The 25,305-nt window shown below is 47.5% G+C and overlaps 1 protein-coding gene across 3 annotated transcripts in view; it reads left to right on the top strand.

The window, feature by feature from the left end:
- PTPN12 (protein tyrosine phosphatase non-receptor type 12) overlaps positions 1-25,305 on the top strand; it is a 171,248-nt gene that overhangs the window by 64,715 nt on the left and 81,228 nt on the right. For all 3 annotated transcript variants that reach the window (XM_075064503.1, XM_075064504.1, XM_075064505.1), the window contains one exon: positions 10,320-10,428. In XM_075064503.1, the coding sequence (XP_074920604.1) occupies positions 10,320-10,428 (109 nt within the window). The remainder of the gene's footprint in view (positions 1-10,319; positions 10,429-25,305) is intronic.

Raw genomic sequence — 25,305 nt, 5'->3', positions numbered from 1 at the left:
TCTATCCCCAGGTCAGACAACCAGCCCCTACCTGGGACCTGAACCTTGTCTTAGCCAGGCTCATGGGACCCCCCTTTGATCCTTTAGTCACATGCTCGCTGCTGTTCCTGTCCTGGAAGACAGCATTCCTAGTTGCTGTCACCTCGGCTAGACGGGTCTCGGAACTTAAAGCTTTAACTGTGGATCCCCCGTATACGGTGTTCCATAAGGACAAGGTACAACTGCGACCACACCCGGCGGTCCTCCCTAAGGTCGTCTCCTCCTTTCATGTGAATCAGGACATCTTCCTGCCAGTCTTTTTTCCAAAACCACACTCATCGCGGCGGGAACAGCAGCTGCATACTCTGGATGTCCGCAGGGCTCTCTGGTTTTACATTGAGAGAACCAGACCCTTCCGGTGCTCACCTCAGCTGTTTGTAGCGGTGGCAGAATGTATGAAGGGCATGGCAATCTCCTCCCAAAGGATTGCTTCTTGGGTGACATACTGTATTCGGACATGCTACGACTTGGTTCATGTTGTGACTGACCATCTTACCGCCCACTCTACGCAGGCTCAGGCCTCATCTGCCACGTTTTTGGCCCATGTTCCCATACAGAAAATATGCCGCGTGGCCACCTGGTCTTCCATCCATACCTTTGCAGCGCACTACGCATTGGTCCAACAGTCTAGAGACGATGCCACCTTCGGCTCAGCGGTCTTACATTCCGCAACGTCTCGCTCCGACCCCACCGCCTGGGTAAGGCATGGGAATCACCTAACTGGAATGGATATGAGCAAGCACTCGAAGAAGAAAAGACGTTTACTCACCTTTGTAACTGTTGTTCTTCGAGATGTGTTGCTCATATCCATTCCACACCCGCCCTCCTTCACCTCTGTCGGAGCAGCCGGCAAGAAGGAACTGAGGAGTGGATGGGCCGGCAGGGGTATATATCGGGCGCCATGGCGGCCCACTCCAGGGAGCGCCCTGCTGGCCCACCGAGTGTTGCTAGGGTAAAAATCTCCGACGAACGTGCACGCGGCGCGCGTGCACCTAACTGGAATGGATATGAGCAACACATCTCGAAGAACAACAGTTACAAAGATGAGTAACCGTCTTTTTTTTTAGTTAGTTCTTTAACTGTTGGGCTGCGGGGTTTACCCTCCACACCAACTGTGTTCTCCTTGGGGGACACACATGCTTACGTCTCAGGGGTTCAAGCCCTGCAAGTCCTGCAACAAGCCTATGCCAATGTTGCTTAGTGTCTGGGGGAAGCACACCAAGCAGACAAGTGCAGGATTTGTAAAGAGGTTCGCCCCAGAGCAAAAAAGGAGCGAGCCTTTCGCCTTAAGCAGCTCCTTATGGAGGCAGCACTTAAACTGCAATCTACATCGGCACGGCAAGACCCAGCACCAAGCTCATTGGTGCACAGCTCCCCAGTGGCAGTGGTAAAAGCAGCACTGCAGAAGAACTCTGGGAGTGACCCGCAGCACCGGCACAGAAGCAACACTGGAAGCAGGGGAGAAGTGGATCTCCAACTCAGAGACCCACCCTGTTGGAGCCGGCCACGTCCCAGAGAGGAGCACCCAGGGCTGGATACTTTGGAGTGGGCACCGTCAACTTTGGCCCCACAAGGGGGACTGTTTAGTCTGATGCCATTGGACTACCCAGGCCAGGTCATTGAGGAGGTGGAATTGCCATCCACACCGGACACCTTTGAGGCCATGAGGGATCCCATTAGCATGACGGCACTGTGGTCCCCAGTCCTTTGAGCCAAGACTGCGGTACCACAACATGTGATACTGTCTCGAGGCAAACTGGTGATGCACCATACCTCAGCAATGCCACTTGCAATTGCGGTGCTGATCCTTACGCTGATCCCTGTTGCTCAGGAAGTGCTGCTCCTGGCACCAGTCATCCTGGCACCGGTCAGCATTCCCCCACAGATCCTAATTGCAGCGCCACTCCCCAGCCTTGTGCAGACAGAGTCTAGATACTCAAGAGCAGGTCTGGCACCGGTTGGGCCATGGAAAGCCTGAGATGGGGGCAGGGCCAACGCCTGCACAGTGGTAGGGACCAAGGCAGTGGCCATTTTTGACCCTGTGGGCGTAGCACCAGGCCCAGGGCACCCACTCCAAGGGTTCCCATTCAGCAACCTCTGAATTGCGGGTGCCGGAGGCACCAGCCAGTAGCCCCACCCCTAAGGGTGCCGAGGAGGTGCCAGTCACTCTGCGTCCCCTGAAACCAACTTCAATTCCTGAGCCCGACCCAGGTGAGTTTCGTCTCCCCTGGAGACAAAGAGGTCAGGAGGACTCTGTTTCCTGATTAGCCTCCTTGTCATTCTCCTCGAACAAGGTGGTTGCAGGCCCCTCAGTCTCTGGACCGTCTCCCCATAGACAGCTGTGCCCCCCAGGACCTCCCTCACAGGTTGGCACAAAATATGGGCTTGCAGGCCAAGGAGGTGGTAGAATTGGAGGACCAGATGGTCAACATTCTGGCCCTGGAAGGCCCATTGAGCGTGGCTTTACTTGTCATCAGGACTGTACAGGCCAATGCTAAGACCATTTGGCAGACCCTAGCCTCTCTCCCTTCCATCATAAAGGGTGTGGAGAGGAAGTATTTCGTCCCATCTAAGGGGTATGAATACCTCTTCACACACCTGCAGCCTTGCTCATTGGTGGTGGCTGCTGTAAACTAAAAGGAGCAGCGGGGACAACAGGCCTCAGAGCCTAAGTCCAAGGATGCCAAGCGCCTAGATTTATTTGGGCGCAAAGTATATTCTATGGGGAGAGTGCAACTCAGCATTGCCAACCAGCAGGCAATTCTGAGTAGAAACAACTTCAACACCTGGAACTTGATGCTCAAGTTTAAGGTGCTAGTGCCAACAGAGTCCAGGGAGGAGTTTGGAGCGATAGCAGAGGAGGGCAGGGTGGCGGCACAGACTTCTTTACAGGCGTCACTGTATGCTGCAGCTAACAGCACACACTTTGTCCTCCAGTATTGCCATGAGGTGTGGTTCATGGCTGTAGGCCTCTGGACTCCTGCCCGATGTTCAGCAGACCATGCAGGACCTGCCTTTAATGGGGCAGTTCTGTTTGCAGAGCAGACTGACGCTAGGCTGCATCGCCTAAAGGACTCCAGGACTACCATGAAATCCTTCAGTATGTACACCCCGGCAACCCAGCGTAAACATAGCAAGTCGCAGCAGCAGCACTCCTATCCTCCTCGACTGAGGCAGGATTTTTATAGGAGAAGGAGCAGGAATGGCAGATGAAAGCCTTCAAACCCCGTGCCTGGGCAGGGCCAAGACCCGACTAAGCCATCATTGGGTTCAAAGCAGGCCTTTTGAAGGTGCGCCTGAGGATGGCGCACCAGCCTCAATTCCGGATCCTTCCCCATCTTTCTTGAATCGTCTGCCCCACTTCTACTGTGCTTGGTCCCAAATTACTTCGGACCGCTGGGTTCTTCATACAGTAGAAGTGGGATATTCTCTCCAATTCTGCTCCTACCCTCCCTCCCACCCCCATTTCCCCGTCCGTCTTCAGGGGCCCTTCTCACAAGTATCTCCTTATCCAGGAGGTGCAGGCACTCCTGGCCACGGGAGTGGTGGAGGAGGTTCCTCAAGAGCTAAGAGGGAAAGGGATTCTATTCCCGATACTTTCTAAACCCAAAGCCAAGGGGGATCTCGGACCCTTTCTAGATCTATGAGGACTCAACAAGTTCATGGTAAAGTTGAAGTTCCGCAAGGTCTCCCTGGGCACCATTATTCCCTCTGTAGATCTGGGGGACTGGTACACCGCCCTCAACATGAAAGACTCATACTTCCATATAGCTATTCGGCCTGCACAAAGGCGATTCCTATGCTTCGTGGTAGACCACAAACATTATTAATTCATGGTCTTTCCATTCAGCTTCTCAACTGCCCCGAAGCGTTCACCAAGTGTATGTCGATCGTGGCTGCTTTCCTCCATTGGAGGCTGGTGCAGGTATACCCCTATTTCGACCACTGGCTGCTCAGGGGCCACACCAGGGGCAGGTAGAGTCTCAAGTCCGATTGGTCAGATCCACATTCAAGAGACTGGGTCTCCTCAACTTGAAGTCAACCTTGGCACCAACCCAAAGAATAAAATTAATAGGGGTGGTGTTAGACTCTGTTCAGGCAAGAGCACTTTTGCCAGAGTCCCGATTCCAATCCATGGAGGACATCATTCAAGGCCTCAGGCAATACCCGACCACTATAGCAAGGGAATGCCTGAGTCTCCTCAGCCACATGGTAGCTTGCACTTACATGACCCGATATGGCAGACTGAGGCTCCAGCCTCTACAGGCATGGCTCACTTTGGCCTATCTCCCAGGATGCAACAGCCTGAATTTAGTGGTCACTGTGCCAAGGAAGGTACTCAGTGGTGACTTGACCCTTGGACAGTGTGCAAAGGAGTCCCCTTCAACAGCCCTCAGCCTTCCTTGTCCCTAGTAATAGATTCATCAGCTCTGGGAGGGGGTGCGCAGTTGGGAGACCTTCAAACAAAGGTTCTTTTGGTTGCAGGATGAGCTCTCCCTCCATATCAACATCAAGGATCTGAGGGCTGTGCGACTAGCATGCCAGACCTTTCAGGCCCAACTACAATGTCAGTGCGTAGCAATTCTAACTGACAACACCACTGCCATGGTGTACATCAACAAGCAGGATGGAGCCCAGTCCTCTCCCCTATATTGGGAAGTCCTCCCTCTGTGGGAGTTCTGCATAGCCCACTCCATTCACCTGGAGGCATCCCATCTATCAGGAGTTCAGAACGCACTGACGGGCCACCTCAGCAGGTTCTTCTGCAATCACAAGTGGTCCATCCAGACTGATGTTATACACCTCATCTTCCAAAGGTGGCCGTTTCCCCAGGTCGATCTGTTCGCCATTCATCAGCAGCAGAAAGTTTCTGGAAGGAGCAGGACACTGGAGACTCAGCCAGGCCTCAATCATGGATGTATTCCTGCTGCTCTGGGGATGCTGCCTGCTCTTCGGCTTTCCCCTGTTCCCTCTCATGCACAAGGTCCTACTCACAGTCTGCAGGGATAGGGCAGAGATAAATCTGGTAGCACCAGCGTGGCCTCAACAACATTGGTACACCACACTCCTAGAACTGTCATTGGATGCCCCGGTCATGTTGCCTCTCCTCCCTGACCTGATCATTCAGGACCACGATCATCTTCATCCCCTGACCTGCAGTTCTCCACCTCATGGCTTGGAAGCTTCATGGCTGAACCCCAAGGAGCTTCTGTGCTCAGAACAAGTAAGGGTGGTCCTACTCAGCAGCAGGAAGCCCTCCACTAAAGCCACATGTCTGGGAAAGTGGAAAAGATTTACATGTTCATGTGACTAGCATCGTACACCCCCTCTTCAGACACCTGTACCTCTCATCTTAGAGTACCTTCTGCACCTGAAACAGCAAGGCCTGGCAGTGTCCTCCATAAAGGTACATCTTGCTGCTATTTCGGCCTTCCACCCAGGAGCATCTGGACGCTCCATCTTCGCCAATCCTATGGTTGGTCGGTTTCTCAAGGGTCTGGAACGCCTGCATCCCCAGGTCAGACAGCCTGTTCCCATGTGGGACCGTAACGTGGTCCTCTCCAGGCTAATGGGGCCCCCATTTGAACCGCTGGCAATTTGCTCCCTTCTTTGTCGTGGAAGGTAGCCTTTCTGGTCACCATTACATCAGCAGGGAGGGTGTCCGAGGTAAAGGCCCTTACTTCAGACCCACCTTATTTGGTTTTCCACAGGGATAAAGTGCAACTCAGACCTCACCTGGCCTTTCTTCCTAAGCTTGTGTCACACATCCACACTAATAAGGACACTTTCCTGCCTGTTTTTTATCCTAAGCTTCATGCCAGTAGCAGTGAGCAGAGGCTGCACTCCCTGTATGTTCAGCAAGCACTAGCCTTTTACATCGAGCACACTAAGCCATTCAGGAAGTCAAACCAGTTATTCATAGTGGTGGCAGACTGGATGAAAGGTCTCCCGGTCTCATCTCAAAGAATATCTTCCCGGATCATGTCATGCATCCACACGTGCTACGAGCTGGTCAGAATACCAGCCCTGGATCTTTTGATGAACTCCACGAGGGCTCAGGCCTCATCAGCGGCATTCCTAGCCCAGGTCCTGAAACAAGAAATGTGCAGGGCAGCAACTTGGTCCTCGGTATATATGTTCACCCCTCATTACACTATCATCCAGCATGCCAGAGATGATGCAGCTTTTGGCAGAGCGGTGCTCCAATCAGCGATTCCATAACTCTGACCCCACCACCTAGGTAAGGCTTGGGTGTCACCTAATTGGAATCAATAGGAGCAATCACTTGTCCCACTTCTGAAGTGATCAAGTTAGCTAGTGATGAAGTTAAGTTTGAGGTAGGAAAGGATGGTGATAAAACCGTTATTCACTTTCTCGTAACTGTTGTTCTTCGAGATGTGTTGTTTATATCCACTCCAAACCCACCCGCCTTCCCTTCTGTCAAAGTAACTGGCAAGAAGGTACTGAGGAGGCACCGGGGCGGCAGGGTCATATATTGAGCACCGTGAAGGCTCCACTCCAGGGCGCTTCACAGCTGACCTGACAGGTGCTACTGGGGGAAAACTGTCCGATGACTGTGCAGGAGGCCTGCACACACCTAATTGGATGGGTATGAGCAACACATCTGGAAGAACAACAGTTACGAGAAGGTGAGTAACCATTTTTTCAATATCCTTTCCTCCCTCAAATACTTCCTGAGACTCACTTCATCACTAGCTAACTTGATCAATTCAGACGTGGGACAGCATTTAGGACTATTTTTGAAATGTAACAAGTATATATTTTTGACTCTTTTTTTATTTGTACCATCCTTACCTTTGCGTGTCTCAGACTGAGAGTTCTTTGGGGCAGGGACAGTCTTCATACTTTTGGACAGTGCCTAGTACATTGTCTGTGTTAATATACAAATTAATTCCACTTTTGAATTTAATTAAATCATATCCGTGAATCCAAATTGCTAGAGGGGTGTGCACTGACCTGCTGCGTAGCACTAGTACTTTTCCATCAGCTGGCAATTTAAATATGTGGTTTTTCTGCAGATTGTATTAAGAATAGATGCATAACACATTTGACTTATCACCAAAAAACAGTATTTGAAAACTTACTGAGTAGTGGAGGTTGTTAGAAACAAAGGTATTGTTAAGAAAGGCCAGTGGTTCATAGGGTTCAGTTTACTGCTTCTGTCATTGGGCTATACTGACAGAGAGCTTATTTTCTCTCTAGTTTTATAGTTGGTTATAAAACAATTTTGCCATGGGGGGGGGTTGATTTCCCCTCCCCCCCCCGTAGTATCAGTTTCTGGAAAATGAAACTACAGTACGGTGGTTTTCAATCTGTGGCCGCAGATCCCTGTGTGTCCACAGACTGTCAAAAATTTCCAAACGGGTCTGCACCTTCATTCAAAAACTTGTAGGGGTCCACAGATGAAAAAAGGTTGAAAACCACTATATTAAACCATGCAGTCCACTTTGCCAATCCAAGATCATTCCATGTTGTACATATACTAGTGGTTTTATCTTGTCTAGCTTTATATAAGCAAAACAAAGATGATTCCCCTACTTTCTTTGGGAAACTATTCCATAGTCTAATACATCTCTCTCTTAATGCCATTATTGCTAAAGTATATGACTTCCTTATGCCAAGTAAGTTTTTGCTTAAGTGTTTAAATAATTTAAATATTTATATATTTATGTTGTCTTTTATTTAGCACTTTTTATTAATATTAACTATTCTTTCTGGAAGATCTTTTAATGTTTTAGGCGCAAATATAAAAAGGCATGGTCCCTGCCCTCCAAAAATCACAAAGGTGCAAGTGTTGGCCACAGTTTGAAAATTTTATGTTTAACTACTCTGCTTTTGTGTGGTTTTTATGCTTAGGCTCTGTAGACTATCTCCAGCTAACCCTTAACCTAGCCATTATAAGTTGACTAGTAATAGTCAAGTTGCATGTTTATTTTGCTGTTTTAAGCTTTCCTTTTATAAGTTGATCCTTCTATTTCTAGTGTTCAGAACCAAACACAGTATTCTAGTTGCAACTTCACTATAGCTGTACTGAAGGGATTATTACTTACTCTGAAATGATTGCAAACTCATGTCTACCTAGCTGTCTGCTGAACGTTCATCTACATGAGGAAAACTTGTGCTTACCAGTAGTGAAAACTGTATGTAGATGGGACACAAGGTTAACTTAAACTTAAGTCTCCTTTTCCTTCACTCTGCTTGGAGTTGAGGGCAAAACTTACCTATTAAAGTCCATTTATGTTATATTTTGCTTTCTCTTCATCCATTAACTTTGTAATTTTCTCATAGTAATAACTGGCCAAGTATTCTACAGTTGTTTAATAATGTCGTAAAAGCATCCTGATTGATTAATAACTTAGTTTAATAATTAAATCACATGGTGTTTTTAATATGTGCTGCAAAGAGTCACAGGAGACACATTTAAAGAGCCACTTTCGGCTTCTGAGCCTCAGTCTAAGTATGCCTGCCACAGAGTGTTTGATCAAAACCAGCTGATAGATTGTTACTTCATTTTACTACTTCATGATGTGTAAAGAAGACACAAAAGGTTTGTCAAAACATTTTCTCCATTTTATGTCTTTGAAATAGCAAGAATATCAAGTCAGATTTTCCAGGGTTTTGCTGGAAGACTTGTAGTTCTCAAATGCTGTTTGTAGTCTTTCTCAGACTTGTAATTGAAGGAGCAGTTCATTGAATCTAAACTAACTCTTTGTGTTTTAGTCATTTCTTAATCAGATATTAATAAAAACTATTGAGTTTTAAGCAGTCTGAATAAAAATTGCTTCCCCTTTAGTCAAGTTCTACTTTCTTGGTACTTGTGAAGTCATTCTACCAATTTTGCAGTTGATAATCTTCATCTCTAACGTGCCACAAATACTTTTGTTCTTTCTGGAGACTTGAATTTCCAAGGGTTTTTTAAAAAAAGAAAAAAAAACACAAAAAAACCCACAGAAGACCCTCTAATACCTCAGGTCATCTTTACGCATCATAGAGAAGCACAAAATTCCAGCACGTGTTCAACTCTTATCCTTTGCAGGTTACCTTTAGGGGGGAAAAGTTAAATATCTGGTTTTGGGCCAATTAATCTCCTTGCATTAATGGTTCAACTTTCTCTTAACTAGATTTTCCTCTGGATATATGTATGTAATTTCTTTGTTTCCCTGGGTTAACACTGACTTGGTTGTATTTGCCACCATGCTCTTACCTGGAAATCTTAACTGATTTATTTTTGTTAGCTTTCCTCTATACTACTTAAAGTGCTTTTTAAATTTTGATCTCTGATCAATTCCTTGTGAAGCAATATCGTTGTAGAGTTTTTTCCTCTCAAGAGAAACTGTAGTCCATTGTCTTTTCTTCCTGGCCGTAACATCTCATTTTTAAGGGGTGTAAAGTAGAACTTTGTTTGCAGCATTTAATGTTCCACATATTTTAATTGTTTGAGTACAGTTGTTACTCAGGAGAGATTGAAAGAGGAAGGGTGAGTTATCAATAAGACTACATTTTAGTCACGGGGAATTTTAGTCAAAGTCATGGACAAGTCACTAGCAGTAAACAAAAATTCACAGCCCGTGACCGGTCCATGACTTGTACTGTATAACCCTAAATCTTGCCACAAGTGCTCGCGGGAGGCTGGGGGGGAGGCAACATGTGGTCCAGGACTCCTGCTGGTTCTGGATGGGGCAGGGGGGGTTGGTGGGCCTGGCAGGCGCCCTGGAAGTGGTGACATATCCCTCTCTCAGCTCCTAGCTCTGCATGCTGCCCCCACCCCAAATGCCCACTGGCTGGGAGCTGCAGGGGTGGTGCTTGCGGACGTTGGCACCACCTCTGCAGAACTAAGAGCTGAGAGGGAGGGAAATGTCACCACTTCCAGGGAGTCTCTCAAGGTAAGCTCTGCCTAGAGCCCTCACCCCCTCCTGTGCCCCAGCCCTGATCTCCCTCCCACACCTGAACTCCTGCTACTGCTGGGGGTGGGGAGGGTTGTGGTCCGAGACTGTCCCACCCGCAGTTGGTGTGGCTGGCCCAGGGCTGCCTAAGCCCCAAGCTCCAGGCCAGCCACACCAGCCACTGCAGAAGTCTTGGAGATCCCAGAAAGTTACAGAATCCATGACTTCCGTGACACGCTTGCAGCGTTAATTATGAATGGATTTGTTTTTGAAGTACAGTGTGATGCAAGTACAATACTGATGTGCTTCATTTGCTCAAAGCTTTCATTATGTTGAGATGTTAATGTTGCTTAAACTTTAACATCTTTATTTCAGAGGTTAAGAAGATTATCATCCAAATATAGAACTGAAAAGATCTATCCAACAGTCATTGGAGAGAAAGAAGAAAATGTTAAAAAGAACAGATATAAGGACATATTGCCATGTAAGTTTTTTGATTCTTCTACTGCAGAACAAAGAAAAATGTTAATTATCCTTGTTAATGTGCCTTCCCAGTTTTACTATTTGCATTCTGTTGAACAGTTAAATTAAATGGTAATTATTCTCTGCGTAAAGGTTTGCTGTTGAGACTCTCTTAATCGGTCTTTAAAGTGAAGTGTTGCCCTGGTATATATGGTTATTTCAGCCTCCTAGTTTCTATTTTAAAATTACTTTACTTTGCAAAACAAACTTGCAGTGAATAGTGGACTTTAGTCTCTAGGCCTGTCAAACCAACACGTTTCACATCACAAGCACCAAATTCATTCTGTTACTCGGATTAAATTTCAAGACTGAATTAATTTTAGGTTTGGGTGTCTAATATTGATTTCCCCCTCCCTTCCCTTAAGGGATCAGAAATTACTTATTTGGGGTGGGAAGTGAAGGCATACCAATGTAAACTGTGGATATGGCTTTGTTTGTGGTATGACAGATACTACTTCTATACAGGCTAAATTTAAACTCTTGACAAAGATTTTTGGGGGAAATTTTCAATCCCTGGTGAGTCTTTTGTATATTGGTAGCGCCCAGTTAGGATTGGTGCCCGATTGTATTGGACACTATATAAACACATAGGAAAACCTGGTCCCTGGCAGAAGAGCTTATGGGATGGAATGACAAAGGTATCATAAAATCATACTTTTACATAGGTTCATTGTAAATGCTTTCAGCAATTCATTCATTTGTTGCTCTAACATAAGCAAGTGGCAAAGAGCTCAGATACAAAAACCATATCTTGAGAACAGAGTGGCCATTAATCCAGTCCCAGGAGGTTAGAGAAGTGCAGGGATTTATTCCATACTTTGCTGTTCTAGAAATGATGCTAGGTCTGCAACCAGTTCTGAATTCAAAAAAAGTTGTCATCTTCAGTCTCAGCTTTAAGTATGGAATCCTTGAAGTCCGTTATTCAATCAGTGCACCTGAGTACATTTTGTGTTCTCTGAATCTTGTATACCAGGGGTCGGCAACCTTTCAGAAGCAAAGTGCCGAGTCTTCGTTTATTCACTCTAATTTAAGATTTCGCATGCCGGTAATACATTAATGTTTTTTAGAAGGTCTCTCTCTATAAGTCTATATATTATATAACTAAACTAGTGTTGTATTGTAAAATAAACAAGGTTTTCAAAATGTTTAAGAAGCTTCTTTTAAAATTAAATTAAAATGTTGATCTTACATTGCTGGCCTGCTGCTGGTCTGGGGTTATGTTCACCTAGGCCAGTAGCGGGCTGAGTGAGGCCTGCGGCCGGGACCCTGGCTGGCAAGGGTCCGGCAGCCAGAACCCCAGACCAGCAGCGAGCTGTGCGGGGCCAGTGGCCAGGACCCCAGACCGGCAGTGAATTGAGCGGCTCAGCTCACTGCTGCTCAAGGGTTCCATCCGCCGGCTCCTGCCAGCCGGGATGCCGGCTGCCGGATCCGCTCAGCCTGCTGCCAGTCTGGGGTCCCGGGACTGCCCACATACAGTGAGTACCTACCTTCTCCTTGGTTCTGGCCCATTCTCTTCCTCTCTCTGCACTGAGCTGAGGGTGGGTGTACACTGAGCACAAGGATTGGGCCAGAAGCTAAAATGTGGGAGAGGTGTGGGACACATACCTGGGCAGTTCCCATTTGATGTGAGGGGTGCAGGTGGGAATGTGGGGGGGGAGAGGTTGCAGGAGCTCCCGTTTAGTGCTCCGGGTGGGGATGGAGATGTGGGCAGGTGCAGTGGTGGGGCTGGGGGCAGAGGGCTGGAGTCAGGGTTGGGGGCTGGGTATGTGGGGGGGGGGTGCAGGTGCCAGGGCAGAGGCGGGGCTGGGTATGTGGGAGTGCCAGAGTCAGGGCTAGGATTGTGGGGGTGGGGTGGGGTGAAGGAGTTAAGCAGAGGGCTGGGTGTGTATGAGGGAGGTACAAAACTCAGGGCAGGGACCTAGGAGGTGTATGGGGGTGCAGGGCTCAAGGCAGAGGACGGGGGGTGTGTGTGTGGGGGGGTCAGGGCTCTGGGGAGAGGGCTCGGTGACTGCCCCCCTAAGAACTCTCAACTCCCCTGCTCCTTGTCCCCTGACTGGACCCCTTACATGTCCCCTGATTGCCCTGACCCTTATCCACATCCCTGCCCCCAGCCAGACCCCTGGGACTCCCATGCCTATCCAATCACTCCCCGCCCCCTGACGGGACCCTCAGAACTCCCAGCCCTCCCCTTGCTCCCTGCCTACCCCAATCCCTCTCCACACCCCTGCCAACTAACAGCCCCCCCGAACTACCAACTCATCCAACCCCTCCCAGCTCCTTGTTCCCTGACCACCCCCTCCAGGGACACCCCCCTATCCCACACACACACCCTGACTGCCCCGCCCCTTATCCACCCCCACGCCCCCTGACAGACCCTGGGACTCACATGTCCCATCCAACCCCCCCTGCTCCCTGACTGCTCCCTCCAGAGACCCCTGCCCTTAACCACCACCACCACCCCGGGATCCTACCCCCCCATCCAACCCACCCTGCTCCCTGTCCCCTGACTGCCCCCACCCCTTACCCAACTCCCCCAGCCCTGGACCCCTTACCATGAGGCTCCACGCTGCCCTGCAGGAGCACACACAGCCCTGCCCCTCAGAGCGCTGCACGCGTGGCACCAGAGCTCCAGTTGAGCGGGGAGCATTTCTGCCTCCCTGCAGAGCCAAACACTGCCCTGCGGGAACACGCAGGGCAGCATGGCTCCAGGGGAGGGGGGAGCGTTTCTGCCTCCCTGCAGAGCCAAACGCTACCCTGCGGGAGCACGCAGGCCCAACCCCCAGAGCGCTGCGCACGCAACAGTAGGGCTGCAGGGGAGGGGAGCAGATGGAGAAGGGGCCGTCAGCTTGCTGCGCTAAACCCAGCGCTCCGGCCTGGGAGTGGGGCCATTTTGCCCCCCACCCCCCTCGTGTGCATGGCTATGCTTCTGCTCCCTGCCCTCCCTCCCCCTCGGGGGGAGTGAAGGGCAGAGGAGAGCGGGCTGGGCTGGGCAGCATTTTAATGACATGCTGGAGTCCCGACAGGCTCCAGTGTGCCATTAAAAATCGGCTTGTGTGCCGTCTTTGGCATGCGTGCCATAGGTTGCTGACCCCTGTTGTATACTTCCATGCTTCATCCCTACAGTTTGCCATCCTGAGGCAGAACTTTCAGCAACAAGCCCTGCCTTTTTGAACTGGTTGCATCCACAAGTACAATTACCAAGATTATGATAGTGTTGGCTGCAGCACTGAAAGAAAAGGCAGGTGTCCTTCCTTACCTGGATGACTGACTGGTTGGAGCTAATTTGTAAACAACAGCTAGGCTGGCAGTGTCAGAGGCTTGCAGTTTCCCAATAAGCAGCGAGTAGGTAATAAACCAGAAGAGTTCTGTCAGTGTCCAGCAGGAGCTGGTAGGTCATGGAGTAAGATTAAAAGCCCTAATAAGCAGCCTCTACAAGATAAAATGACAAACTTCAGGGCTGGGGCAAAGCTTTGATTCTTCATCAGAAGAGCAGTGTGGAGTTGCTGCAGGCTCTAGGATCAGTGGTGGAAAGTCAAGCTATAGTGCCCTTAGTCTACTTCCCCAGTAATCCGTTCGAAATATTTCTAGTGCAGTAGAAAGTTGGGATACCACAGATGATTTTATATCTGAAGGTATCTAAGAAGGTGTGGCATTATCTGAAACAGTCATTCCTTTGAGGATAGCAACTCTGACCGCTTCTGGAGTGGAAGGTGTTGAACACAGATGCCAACCTACAGGGTTAGGATGCTCGTTTAAGGAAAGCAATAGTCCAGGGCTAATGAACAGAGAATGAGTGAAAGTGATTTATAAACAGGCCAGAGACCAGTGCAGTGAGGGTCGTTGTACTGAATTTTCAGAAAAAGTGACAGTCAGCTAGAAGAGTTTCAGTTGGAGTAATGCCATGATTGATAGATGATGATGTAGATTAACCACCAGGGAGGCACAAGAAGTTTCTAAGACCCCTGATCTCTTGATGTCATGGGCAGAAAGAAATCTTTCCAGTCTGTCAGTGGCTGGCAGATAGTGCGACCTCCAAGAGTCTGTAGCTCCCCACCTGGATCTGAAATAGTCCAAAATTTGATGACCTTCCAGACATGCTGAAAAGACATCTTTGATAGGAACTTATGGAGAAGGCTAAACATATGCTTCCTATAACAATAAAGGGGTGGAAAGAAGTCTTGTTAGATGCCTGCTTGGTCAGTTGGTGCACTGTTGAATGGATCATTTTAACATCACTTAGATTTAATTTTGGTGGCAATGGTGTGCTTGGGCACTTAGAGCCTTTGTTTGTCTTTTTAGTTATTTGAATATAAATGTACTAGAAAAAATACCCATATTAGTTCTGCGGAACACTGCTGTATGCAGGGGAGTTGAGAACTGAATTAAGTGTTCAACAGCTGTATGAAAAGTGTGGCAGACCTCAGGTGAATTTTTGGTGGCATTCAGGAAAATCAGAAGTCTAGAAGAACAATTCCTGCTTAGTGGAGGTCTGAAAATATTTTCATATATTCAGGAGGTCCTCCAGTGAACTAGGGGAAAGAAGATTTTATGTTGGTATCAAAGTGAAAACCAGAAAACTTTTTTGGGAAAAACTCTTATGGATCCTTTTGTCATAAAGGAGAATAAGACACAATAGATTTTTATAAAGCATTTGCCAGTTTTTTAAATTCTGCAGAAACTGCTTTTGCCACCAGAGAGAAGTATATGTATGACATACTTGTTACTATATTCCATTCTAGTTCCAACCTAAACAAATCAGTGCGTGTTTTATTTTAGGCTGCTTACACAGCTTTTAGTACTCTGCCTTAAATTCTGTTTTAATTTAAAATGTTGAACATGAATTATCCAGAGGGACCAATTTTTAAACTCTAAACTGGAACCATAAATGTGTATTAATATATCCAGGGTTTGGTGTATTCTGTAATCATAAAATTCGCCCTCTCCTACAGAATTGTACTCTAGAATCTCAGCTCTCATTTAAAAAAAAAAAAAAGGCTTCTGGAATTGTAAGGGTTACAGAGAATCTGGAAAACAAAGATAAACCAGTGCAGTGTGTTCCTTCTGGAGTTCCAGACAGCCTGAAACAGTAGCTCAAAGAGATGTGAACTGCCCCGCACATTTGAGTGATGCTCCGTTATCACAGCTGCAGAATTGCTGAGTTGTTTGCCGTTTTCCCCAAAATGTTACGTTTCAACATTTCTTCCAGAGACTTTGCCATTGTCTGGCTATAATAAAACTGGATTGGGTTTGACTGGACTACGACTTTATTACTAAATGTCAGGTAGTACCTGACAGATAAGTGTACAGTGCAGGTAATTCCATAATCAGTTACATATACCTTAAGGCTGACAAGTGGAGCCTAGTCTCCCTGAATAATTCTGGTGCCGCTTAGACTGTCTGGATGAGAAATTACCAATCCCCCTTTCCATCTGTGAATTTGGCCCCCTCCCTATTCATATAGCTCCTAGCCTTGTCAGCCCAAGGGGGCTTCACAGTTTCCTGCCACACCCTGTATTGCAACATGTCTGACCAAATAATTTTTACTCCTGGAAAAGTTCCAGGATCTGCCCCAAGTCCCTCTTTGCTTTGATCATTAAGTCCACCCTTTTACACATTCCCAAATCATTGTGGTTCACTTTGGGGAAAAATCATATCTGGTGCCTGCTCATGGGCCACCACAGTGTACAGAAGGGACAGCAGCTGGTCCCATAACATGCATGGTCCCATAACAGCTGCTCTGAATAAAGCACCCAGCATTGGCCACTGTTGGAAGACAGGATACTGGGCTAGATGGACCATTGGTCTGACCCAGTATGGCTATTCTTATGTTCTTATGCCCCCTCCTCCCATGCCAGTTTAGGGCTGCTTTACCACTGAGGCCTAGCTGCAACCTCCAGGTGACTTGGAAGCCTGTCTATGCTCCCAGTAAACAATATTGTGCCTGCAAATCCACACCAATGTCTGTGTGACTCATTTGCCAACATCTGGAATACACAGGAAAATTAACACTGTTTCCCCACTTGGGGTCTCACGTACATTCTGTATGCTTCAGAGTGTCAGTGCCTAATTGCCTGAGTTGCATTAGCTCTCAGACCCAGCTAGGCTCCTGCTGTTGCCGCCCTGATCCTGAATGTGTGAACCAAACTCATGTGCTGGAAGCCCCAACTTCATCAGACCCACCTTAAAACTGGTATGTTATGAGAGGACTCCCATCACCATGAATCATGAGTGAGCCCATCCCTCCCTGGCCTTATTGCCACATATGCCCTCAGTCTCCCCAGGGCAGTTCCCGGCTCATCGCCCTCCTGCAGAATAATGGATTCACCCCACCTCCTTGATCTGTCTTTGACCTGCTGAAACTATCTTTGACTCCCTCAAAGTTAATATGACCAATCGTCCCTCTCAGTGTATATCCCTCAATTCCATAGCCCTTCCAGAAGAGTCCCTATAGAACCCAGGTACTAGTTCATTGATCCTAAAAGTTCCGAAATGTGCTAACAGAAATGCCACCCTGATGTGTGGGCTTTACATTTCACACCAGATCCTTAAGCACAGTAACAGTGATGGGACAGCATGTATCTTCCTTAGGTCTAGTGCCTGGAAGTTTCTAGCAGGATGGTCTCAAAACTAAAAACACACTGCAAGCATCTGAGTAACCATTCAGCCTATTGACCAACATAAGGACCAGTAGATGAGTGGAGATGGTTGATGATGCAAGTTGCCAGGCTGCTAATGACACCATGTACTGCTGCACTCATTCTTCCATTATGGGCCATATGGGTGACATGCATTCTCGCTCCTGAAATTGAACGAAATCGTTAAGACTTCTTTTGTAGCTCTGCAGTCTTCACAGAGCCACCTATCTCTGCACTACAATGACAGTTGTCATACATGAAGGTTCCGTAGTGCTAGCAGCATCCATTCTGGTTCCTTGCTGGCTACCAGAATCTGTCCATCTGAAAATAAGGCAATGCATCTGATATGACATTATCAGCCCTGGGCACGTGTCTGGAAGAGAAACTGATATTAAAACGTAAATGTAGTACAAATGCCTTTACATACCTCATAACTCTGTGATCTGGAGGACTAGTGAATGATAACATGTATCACCACCATGTTGTCACACCAGAAATAGACGGTTTTATTAGCAAACTCTGGTCCCCAAATAATCACTGCAACCAAATGAGAAAATGTTCCAAAAATGTTTTATTCTGTGATATCCCTTTTTGTATCCATATGAATCTATCTACCCCCTAAAGGGGCCATGCACCTTTTTCCACATGCCAGATAATGGCCCCCACAGTATAATAGGCTGTGAAGTTACCTTGCTGTAGCCAGATACCTGACATCTTGGTTTGTCTTCCTGCCGTAGTGGACCTGTCTGCCGCTGCTTCGTGCTCTCCAGCTTTCCCAACAGAGCGGGGTTAATTTGATAACAGTTCATACTTTCTGTAATGTTACATAGAGCTTGGCAGCAGAGGGCTGGTGAACCAGGATTCAAGTTCAGCTTGCAGCTTGAAAAGTGGGGAACCAGAAGTGTAGGTAGGTGATTTAGTTGAGACTGAGGGAGTGGAGCCAGGCTGCATGATAAGCCCATTTCTGAATATTTTCAACAATTTTCATAAACGAATTTTTGCAGCTGAGCTGTGTTTGGGTGGAATAGGATGAAAGAGTATGACATGACAATAATTGTTACTATAATTGCAATATAACATACGCTCAAAGGGATTCTCTATATCTTTATTTTTTTTTTGTGTCCTGTCTCTTAAAATTAGTGAGGGTTGCAGCTCTTCTTGTAGTTCTATAAACTGTACTCTTGAGGGCATTCTGTGCCAAAAGATTTAAAATTTTGCACACAATATTTTAAAATTCTGCAAGCTTTATTAGTTAATAAATAAATGCAGAGGCTCCAGCATGGCAATGGGAAGCACGGGACACTGGCTGCAAGAAGGTGGGAGATCCACACTGCAGCCCTCCTACCCCCAGGACACGCTCAGCGGTGAGGCTGCAGCTGACCCTGACATAGTACAAGGCCTGGGTCCCAGAAACGGCCTGCCCCTCTGAGCCAGGCGCGCCAAATGTGGAGCAGGCAAGCTCAGCCAGGCAGGATCCAAGTGTGAAGGGGCTCGGTGTGGGGAGATCCAGGGGTGGGGTGAGAGGATTTTGTATGGGACAATCTGGATGCAGGCCCCTCAGTGGGAAGTCTAGGTGTGGGAGACTCTGGATGCACTGAGGCTCATTGTGGGGGTTCCAGGTACAGGGGCAATAGGACTCTGCAGGAGCTTCCAGGTAAAGATGGGTGGGGCTCAGTGGAGTAGCCTAGGTGTTGGGGTCTCAGTGGGGGGGAGTGTCTGGGGAAGTGGAGCTTGGTGGGGTGGGGGTCTGGATGAAGCTAGTTGGGGGTCTGGATGTGGGGGCTCAAGGTGGTGCAGGGGTGGGGGATCAGAGTGGGGGGTTTGAGTGCAGGGAGTTCACTGGGGGTGGTGTAGGTGCAGGGGGGCTCCAAATAAAGGGGTTGAGGTTCAGTGGGGTTGGTTTGGGTATGGAGGGCTAAGGGGATTCTGGATATATCAGATGAGGCTTTGCAGGGTTGTCTGGGTATGGGAGGTCCAGATGCATAGGGGGAGCAGCTATGGGGGAATGGGGGAGCAGCTCCCCATACAGTGACCCCTCCCTCCACAGCTGTGGAGCGATGGGGGCAGGAAGCAGGGGAGGATGCTGAGCTTCCAGAAGCTGGGGGAGATTTCTGGAGGTGCATCTGACACAGCCCCAGGAACTCCTTGTAGGGGAAAAGGAAGTCCTGTTTTCTCCTGCCTCCAGCCCAGCTGGGACTAACAGCTGATCCCAGCTCAGGGTAGGAGCCACTAGTTGGGGTGTCCTCAGCGCTGCAGTGATTTGCCTCTCTGCCGGCTGCTCCTGAAACGATGTGCCTTCACTGCTAGGAAGTAGAGCATGAGTGCTCTTGTATCTTCTCTTTGCTTCCCTATCAGAAAGTCATTTTTCTGCAGGGAAGCAAAGAAATCTGTGAGGGGAGTGAATTCTATGCAGGCACAGTGGTGCGGAATTTGCCCAGGAGTAAAACTGGTGCTTTATGAGGAGCTTTACATATTAACCTGCCAAATATGTTTGCTTGAAGTAAATTATTGTAGCAACACATAAAAGTGCTACTTTGTTGCTGATATCTAATTAAAAACTTTGGGAAGCATGCTGTTTAGAAGTAATTCTTATGGCCTACTTCCTATATTTCCATTCCTGTTAACAACGTTTGGATGAAAAAAGCACCTTCCTTCCTTAGGGGTTGTCTTGCTAGTGATGCTTATTCTCCACCTGAAGACTTAATACTCTCTTTTGACCTCATAGTTAATTGCTATGGAGAGCACAATCTCCCCTTTTTTGCTAGGGAGTGAGCCACAAGAGCAGAAACAAAAGTCCACTTTTCATGCATTTAAAAATACCCTACAAGATACAAAAAATACCTCCTAAATCTCCAGCCATCCATGGTATTTTGGGGGAAAATAGGGTAGACGGGAATATGAATTTCTAATGCATATTTTTAAAAAAGGCTTGTTTTAAAAGTTTCAAGTCTCCTTTCTGTATTCTGAAGGAGGGGTGGGTGGGGGGAAGGCACAAGCCTATTTTTTTTTTTTTTTTTCATTTGCAAATAACCTAATGCTTATCCCAGGCCACAGCCAAACTGAAAGTCAGTGACAGTGTTGCCTGAGTTTAGACTCCAAGGGCAATCTCCACTCTAGAACATGGTTTTTGATTCAGAGTAAGTTTGAAACAACCTAAAGCAGGATTTATTATTCAATATTGTATTAATGAAAATGCCAAATAATAATGAAGCATCACAATCAAATGGAATGAACAATTGGCGAATAACGTGGGTTACCTACAGATGTACTTGCTGCATTTAGTTGAAGAATGTTAATATGTTTGTCTCTTTACTTGTGTTATATTGAAAGTGTCAACAAAGTGTACTAACTGTTACTGAGCAGGATTAGTTTATTTTTTTCCATAGCACCTAAAAAGGATTAACTTCCTGGTATCCCCTTAATAATCACAGTAATGACACTGCAATAGAATTCACTAACTTCGACTGTACTTCAAGACCTATGGCTTTCCTGAATCATAAAATATCCAAGCAACAAACTAGAAAGATTACTAAGGTTCCTCAGTAGACGGAGAGAGCTGCTACATCCCTGGGCAAACTTACATTAGTGTATCTGTCTCTAGAGAAAGAAGCTTCACAGTTGAAATTCTTAGCTTAAAATGTAAGCATTTATAGTTGTGTACTTATAAGTAAACCACTTGAATATGATTCTTATAGAGCAATATCACCATATGCTCAGTCCCTAAATAGAGCTGAATGTGTGCTTTAAAATTCTTCAGTAACCTAGAGTACTTAAAACAAAATACCTGGCTGTTATACTAATCTTGCACAATTGTTCATTCACAGCACTTTCTGGTCACCAAAGCTTTGTGCCTGAATTACTTTATGCTGAAGGCTCAGTTGCTTATGTTCATACAACAAAATGTTCCCGTTAAAATACAGGAACGTCTGAGTAAATGCCTGCTAAATATAAAAGGCAAGACAAGCTGAAAAAAATATTCTGTTTTAGATGTAAGCCAGAGATTTAGTGTTAATTAAAATGTTTCCACTGTTTCCCTTTGCCAATTTTTTGTTTTGGATAGAAACAATGTTGATGAATTTTTAGCTTTAAAGCGTATGTGTAAATTCTACTTCTGATATATTGCATGCTACGTTGGTACTCCATCGAGCATCTAGTATATTATTGGTGTTTCTGGTTGAAATGCCCATGGCTAGGAATTTTTAAATAGGTTGTAGCAATCCGGAAGTCAGTTGGAATGCTCTGTTGAAAACTGGGTAGGCAGAGGGAACCTGAGCCCTTGGGTATTTATCCCAGAGTTTGCTTGCAAAGACTTTTTCCTCCTACCTCTTGGTATGTGCTTTTTCTGAAGACAAAAATATGCTGAGACAGCATTTAGGCAGTTTCTTGTCTAGTTTCAGTTGCATACTGTTCTCCCAGGCCACACTCAGTACCTCCTACTATAGTTCACATGATCAGCATCTGGTCTTCTCAGCCAGCTGCATTTCCTTGTCCGTGTTTAGGAATGTGTTGGGAATGTGTTGCCATATATTCCTTTAAGGGGCAAATAATAATTTTGGCTGTTAGGAAACTAGGAGTAACAATGTCAGTTGTAACAGATACGGCAATTTCCTGCTATATCCTCGAAAACCCTTTTTGAAATAAGTTTAAGTATCTTTGGAGTCCATTGTATTACATGCAAAGGTTATTGTGGGCCAGGATTCTATGTAATCTCTCTAGGGGAGAAATGTGAGGTGAACCCTTGGAAGTATTAAGAAATTCAAAGGACTGTAGCAAACCATGTTCATCCCAGAAGTTGTTGTCTGGAAGAAGTGTGCAGAGGTTTGATTTGGAGAAATCTCAAGATGAATGTAAATTCCCCACTTCCGGTAATGCAAAAACCCAGCCTTTTGAAGCTATGTCCTGAGGAATGAGGTCTGGTCTACTGATTACCTGTTACTGGAGTCTCAAAATCAAAGGCCCAAGCTGTATAAAGGAAAAACAACTGTATATACTCATTCATTAGCCCATTCATTTATAAGCCAACCCCTCAAAATGGATAGGTAAAAATAGCAAAAACGGTATGACCGTTTCATAAGCCAAACCTGTATTTCAGGGGTTGGAAAACTTTTGGCTCCCAGCGTCAGAGTAAGCCACTGGCAGGTTGGGACGTTTTATTTACCTGGAGCAGGGTCGGCAACTTATGGCACACGAGCCAATTTTTAATGGCACGCTGCTGCCTGACGGAGTCCCGAGGACACAGAGCCAGTGAAGGACAGAACTCACCCCCCCACCCCCGAGAGAGGAGCCGCCTCAGCGACTGGCCCTTGGGCTCCCGCATCCCCTCACCCACTGAGGAGCCCTGCCCGGGGGCGTGGAGAGGCCACTCGCCTGGGCCGCCTTGGTATAGCTGGCCATGGCGGATTGGTGGCATGCCGCGGGAGCGGGTTCGCTGTGGGACCCTGTTCCAACTCCTGGCAGCAGTAAGCGGGGGTGATGAAGGTGGGAGAGGCTGGCGGCAGCGGCAGCGACGGCTGCTGAGCCTCCCCTGGAGGAGGAACCCGGCCACGGCCATGGATCGATACCTGCTGTTCGTGAGCTGGGAGGAGCAGAGAGCCCCGCAACCTGACGGCGCTGAGCGCGTAGCAGGTGCCAGCGAGTAGGAATTGGTGGTGGCCAGACAGCCCTGGGGCAAGGAGCTTGCATACCATGGAGAGTGCTAGTTGTGCTTGTGTGGTGCGCCGCAGGGCCCTGAGTGGGCCAGGGGCCACAGGAGGGGGGGGGGGGGCACACACACACACACACACACACACACACACACACACACACACACACACACACACACACACACACACACACACACACACACACACCAGCCCTGACTCTGGCACCCCCTCACATACCCAGCCCCTCCACCCCCATACACCTCCCACATCCTGACTCTTGCACCCCCCACATCCCCACCCTGAGCACCAAATGAGAGCTCCTGCACCCCTCTTCCCATTCCCACCTGCACCCCTCACGCCAAATGGGAGGTGCCCAGGTAAGTGCCCCACACCCAAACCTCCTGCCCCAACCCTGAACCCCCTCCCTCATTCTAGTTCCTGGCCAGAGCCTTCACCCCAGCCCTGTGCTCAGTCCACTCCCACCCTCAGCTCACTGCAGAGAGAGGAAGAGAATGAGCCAGAACCAGGGAGAAGGTAGGTACTTACTGTATGTGGGCAGGGCCAGGACCCCAGACCGGCAGCGGGCTGAGTGGGTCCAGCAGCCAGGATCCCGGCTGGCAGGAGCTGGTGGATGAAACCCGTGAGTGGCAGTGGGCTGAGCTCCTCAGCCCACTGCCGATCTGGGATCCCAGCTGCTGGCCCCGCACAGCCCGCTGCCAGTCTGGGGTTCTGGCTGCCAGACCCTTGCCAGCTGGGGTCCTGGCCATAGGCCCTGCTCAGCCCACTGCCGGCCTAGGTGAACAGAACCCCAGACCAGCAGCGGGCTGAGCGGGCCGGCGGCGTAAGAGAAGCATTTTTTTAATTTAATTTTAAAAGAAGCTTCTTAAACATTTTGAAAACCTTGTTTATTTTACAATACAACACTAGTTTAGTTATATTATATATAGACTTGTAGAGAGAGACCTTCTAAAAAACATTAAAATGGTATTACCGGCATGCGAAACCTTAAATTAAAGTGAATAAATGAAGACTTGGCACACCACTTCTGAAAAGTTGATGACCCCTGACCTGGAGCATTCACAGGCATGGAGCCCCTCAGCTCGCTGTGGCCGCGGTTCACCGTTCCCAGCCAATGGGAGCTGCAGGAAGTGGCACCACTTCCCGCAGCTCCCATTGGCTGGGAACGGGAAACCGTGGCCACAGGGAGCTGAGGGGTTCCATACCTGCAGATGCTCCAGGTAAACAAAATGACAGTGTATTAAATATTCAATTCAATGATTCCATACAGTTTAAAATAATCAATTTTTGTTGTAGATCTGTTTATAAGCTGACCCCCGCTCTTTGTTGCGTCCCTTTATTACCAAAAATATTCGGCTTATGAACAAGTACATATGGTAACTTATTTGGGGGGAGGGTGGGCTAGTTCTGAGCTAAAGCTGTTATTAACTTGTAATCACAGAAGAAAACACTTTTTGTGGGGTTTGAAGGACTGACTCCTACCAGAGCCCCTGCTGTAGCTTGGGAGTGATCTCTGATAAGCTTATTAGGATGTATGTGGTTCTTTTATTGTTTTTAATGCATTTTCTGTGTAATGTTTTCACCTTAAAAATAAATGTGCTTGCTTATAAAGGACCGTGTGGTAACTTATAACTACAAGCAACTGTAATTGCAACCTTTGAAGAGAAAGCAAAGCGAAACTGCTGGCCTATTTAGGCAGTCTGGCTTGCTGGGAATATCACTGTATGAGGCAGGGAAAAACCCTAGTCAGGAGAGAGACATGCTCAAATAAATGTGTTAGTCTCTAAGGTGCCACAAGTACTCCTCTTCTTTTTGCGGATACAGACTAACCCGGCTGCTACTCTGAAACCTTCCCAAGAAATATGATGGTTAACTAGCTGGGAACCTAGAGTAGGTGCCCTTGGTGGAATATAAATGTAGTTGCCCTTAACTGCGACTGCAAATATCCTTTAAATCTAACCTAGATTATGTGAGACTTTAAGAATAGAGTAATGGACAGGAGTCAGGAGACCTGGGTTCTATTCCCAGCTGTGCCACTGATCTACTGGATGACCTTGGCCAAGTCACTCTAGCTATTTCTTCCTCAGTTTCACATCTGTAAAACTGGGTTAATGATGCTTTGAGATCTACAGAGGAAAAGTTCTGTATAAAAGCTTGTATAGATACAAGTATTGTTATATTTAATATTGTATTACATTTTTGCTTAATGTTGACAAATTGGAGTTACACCTCTACCCCGATATAACGTGGTCCTCGGGAGACCAAAAATCTCACTGCGTTATAGATGAGACCGCGTTATATCAAACTTGCTTTGCCCCCGTTCCTTGTTCCCTGACCGTCCCCTCCAGAGACCACCATCCCTAATCACCCCCAGGATCCCATCCCCGACCCCCCTGTCCCCGACTGCTCTGAGCCCTATCCACACTTCCCCGCCCCCTGACAGGCACTCACCAGCAGCGGCGGGAAGCAGAGCAACCCGGTCCCAGTCTGCTCCACCCTACTAGCTCCCAGCCATGGCACTCCGCTTCCCGCGGTCGGTGAGTG

Source organism: Chelonoidis abingdonii, chromosome 1 (genome assembly GCF_003597395.2).
Source record: "Chelonoidis abingdonii isolate Lonesome George chromosome 1, CheloAbing_2.0, whole genome shotgun sequence".
NCBI classification, from domain to species: domain Eukaryota; kingdom Metazoa; phylum Chordata; order Testudines; family Testudinidae; genus Chelonoidis; species Chelonoidis abingdonii.
Note: the sequence above shows the minus strand (reverse complement) of the source record. Positions and strands in the feature narration are given on the sequence as shown.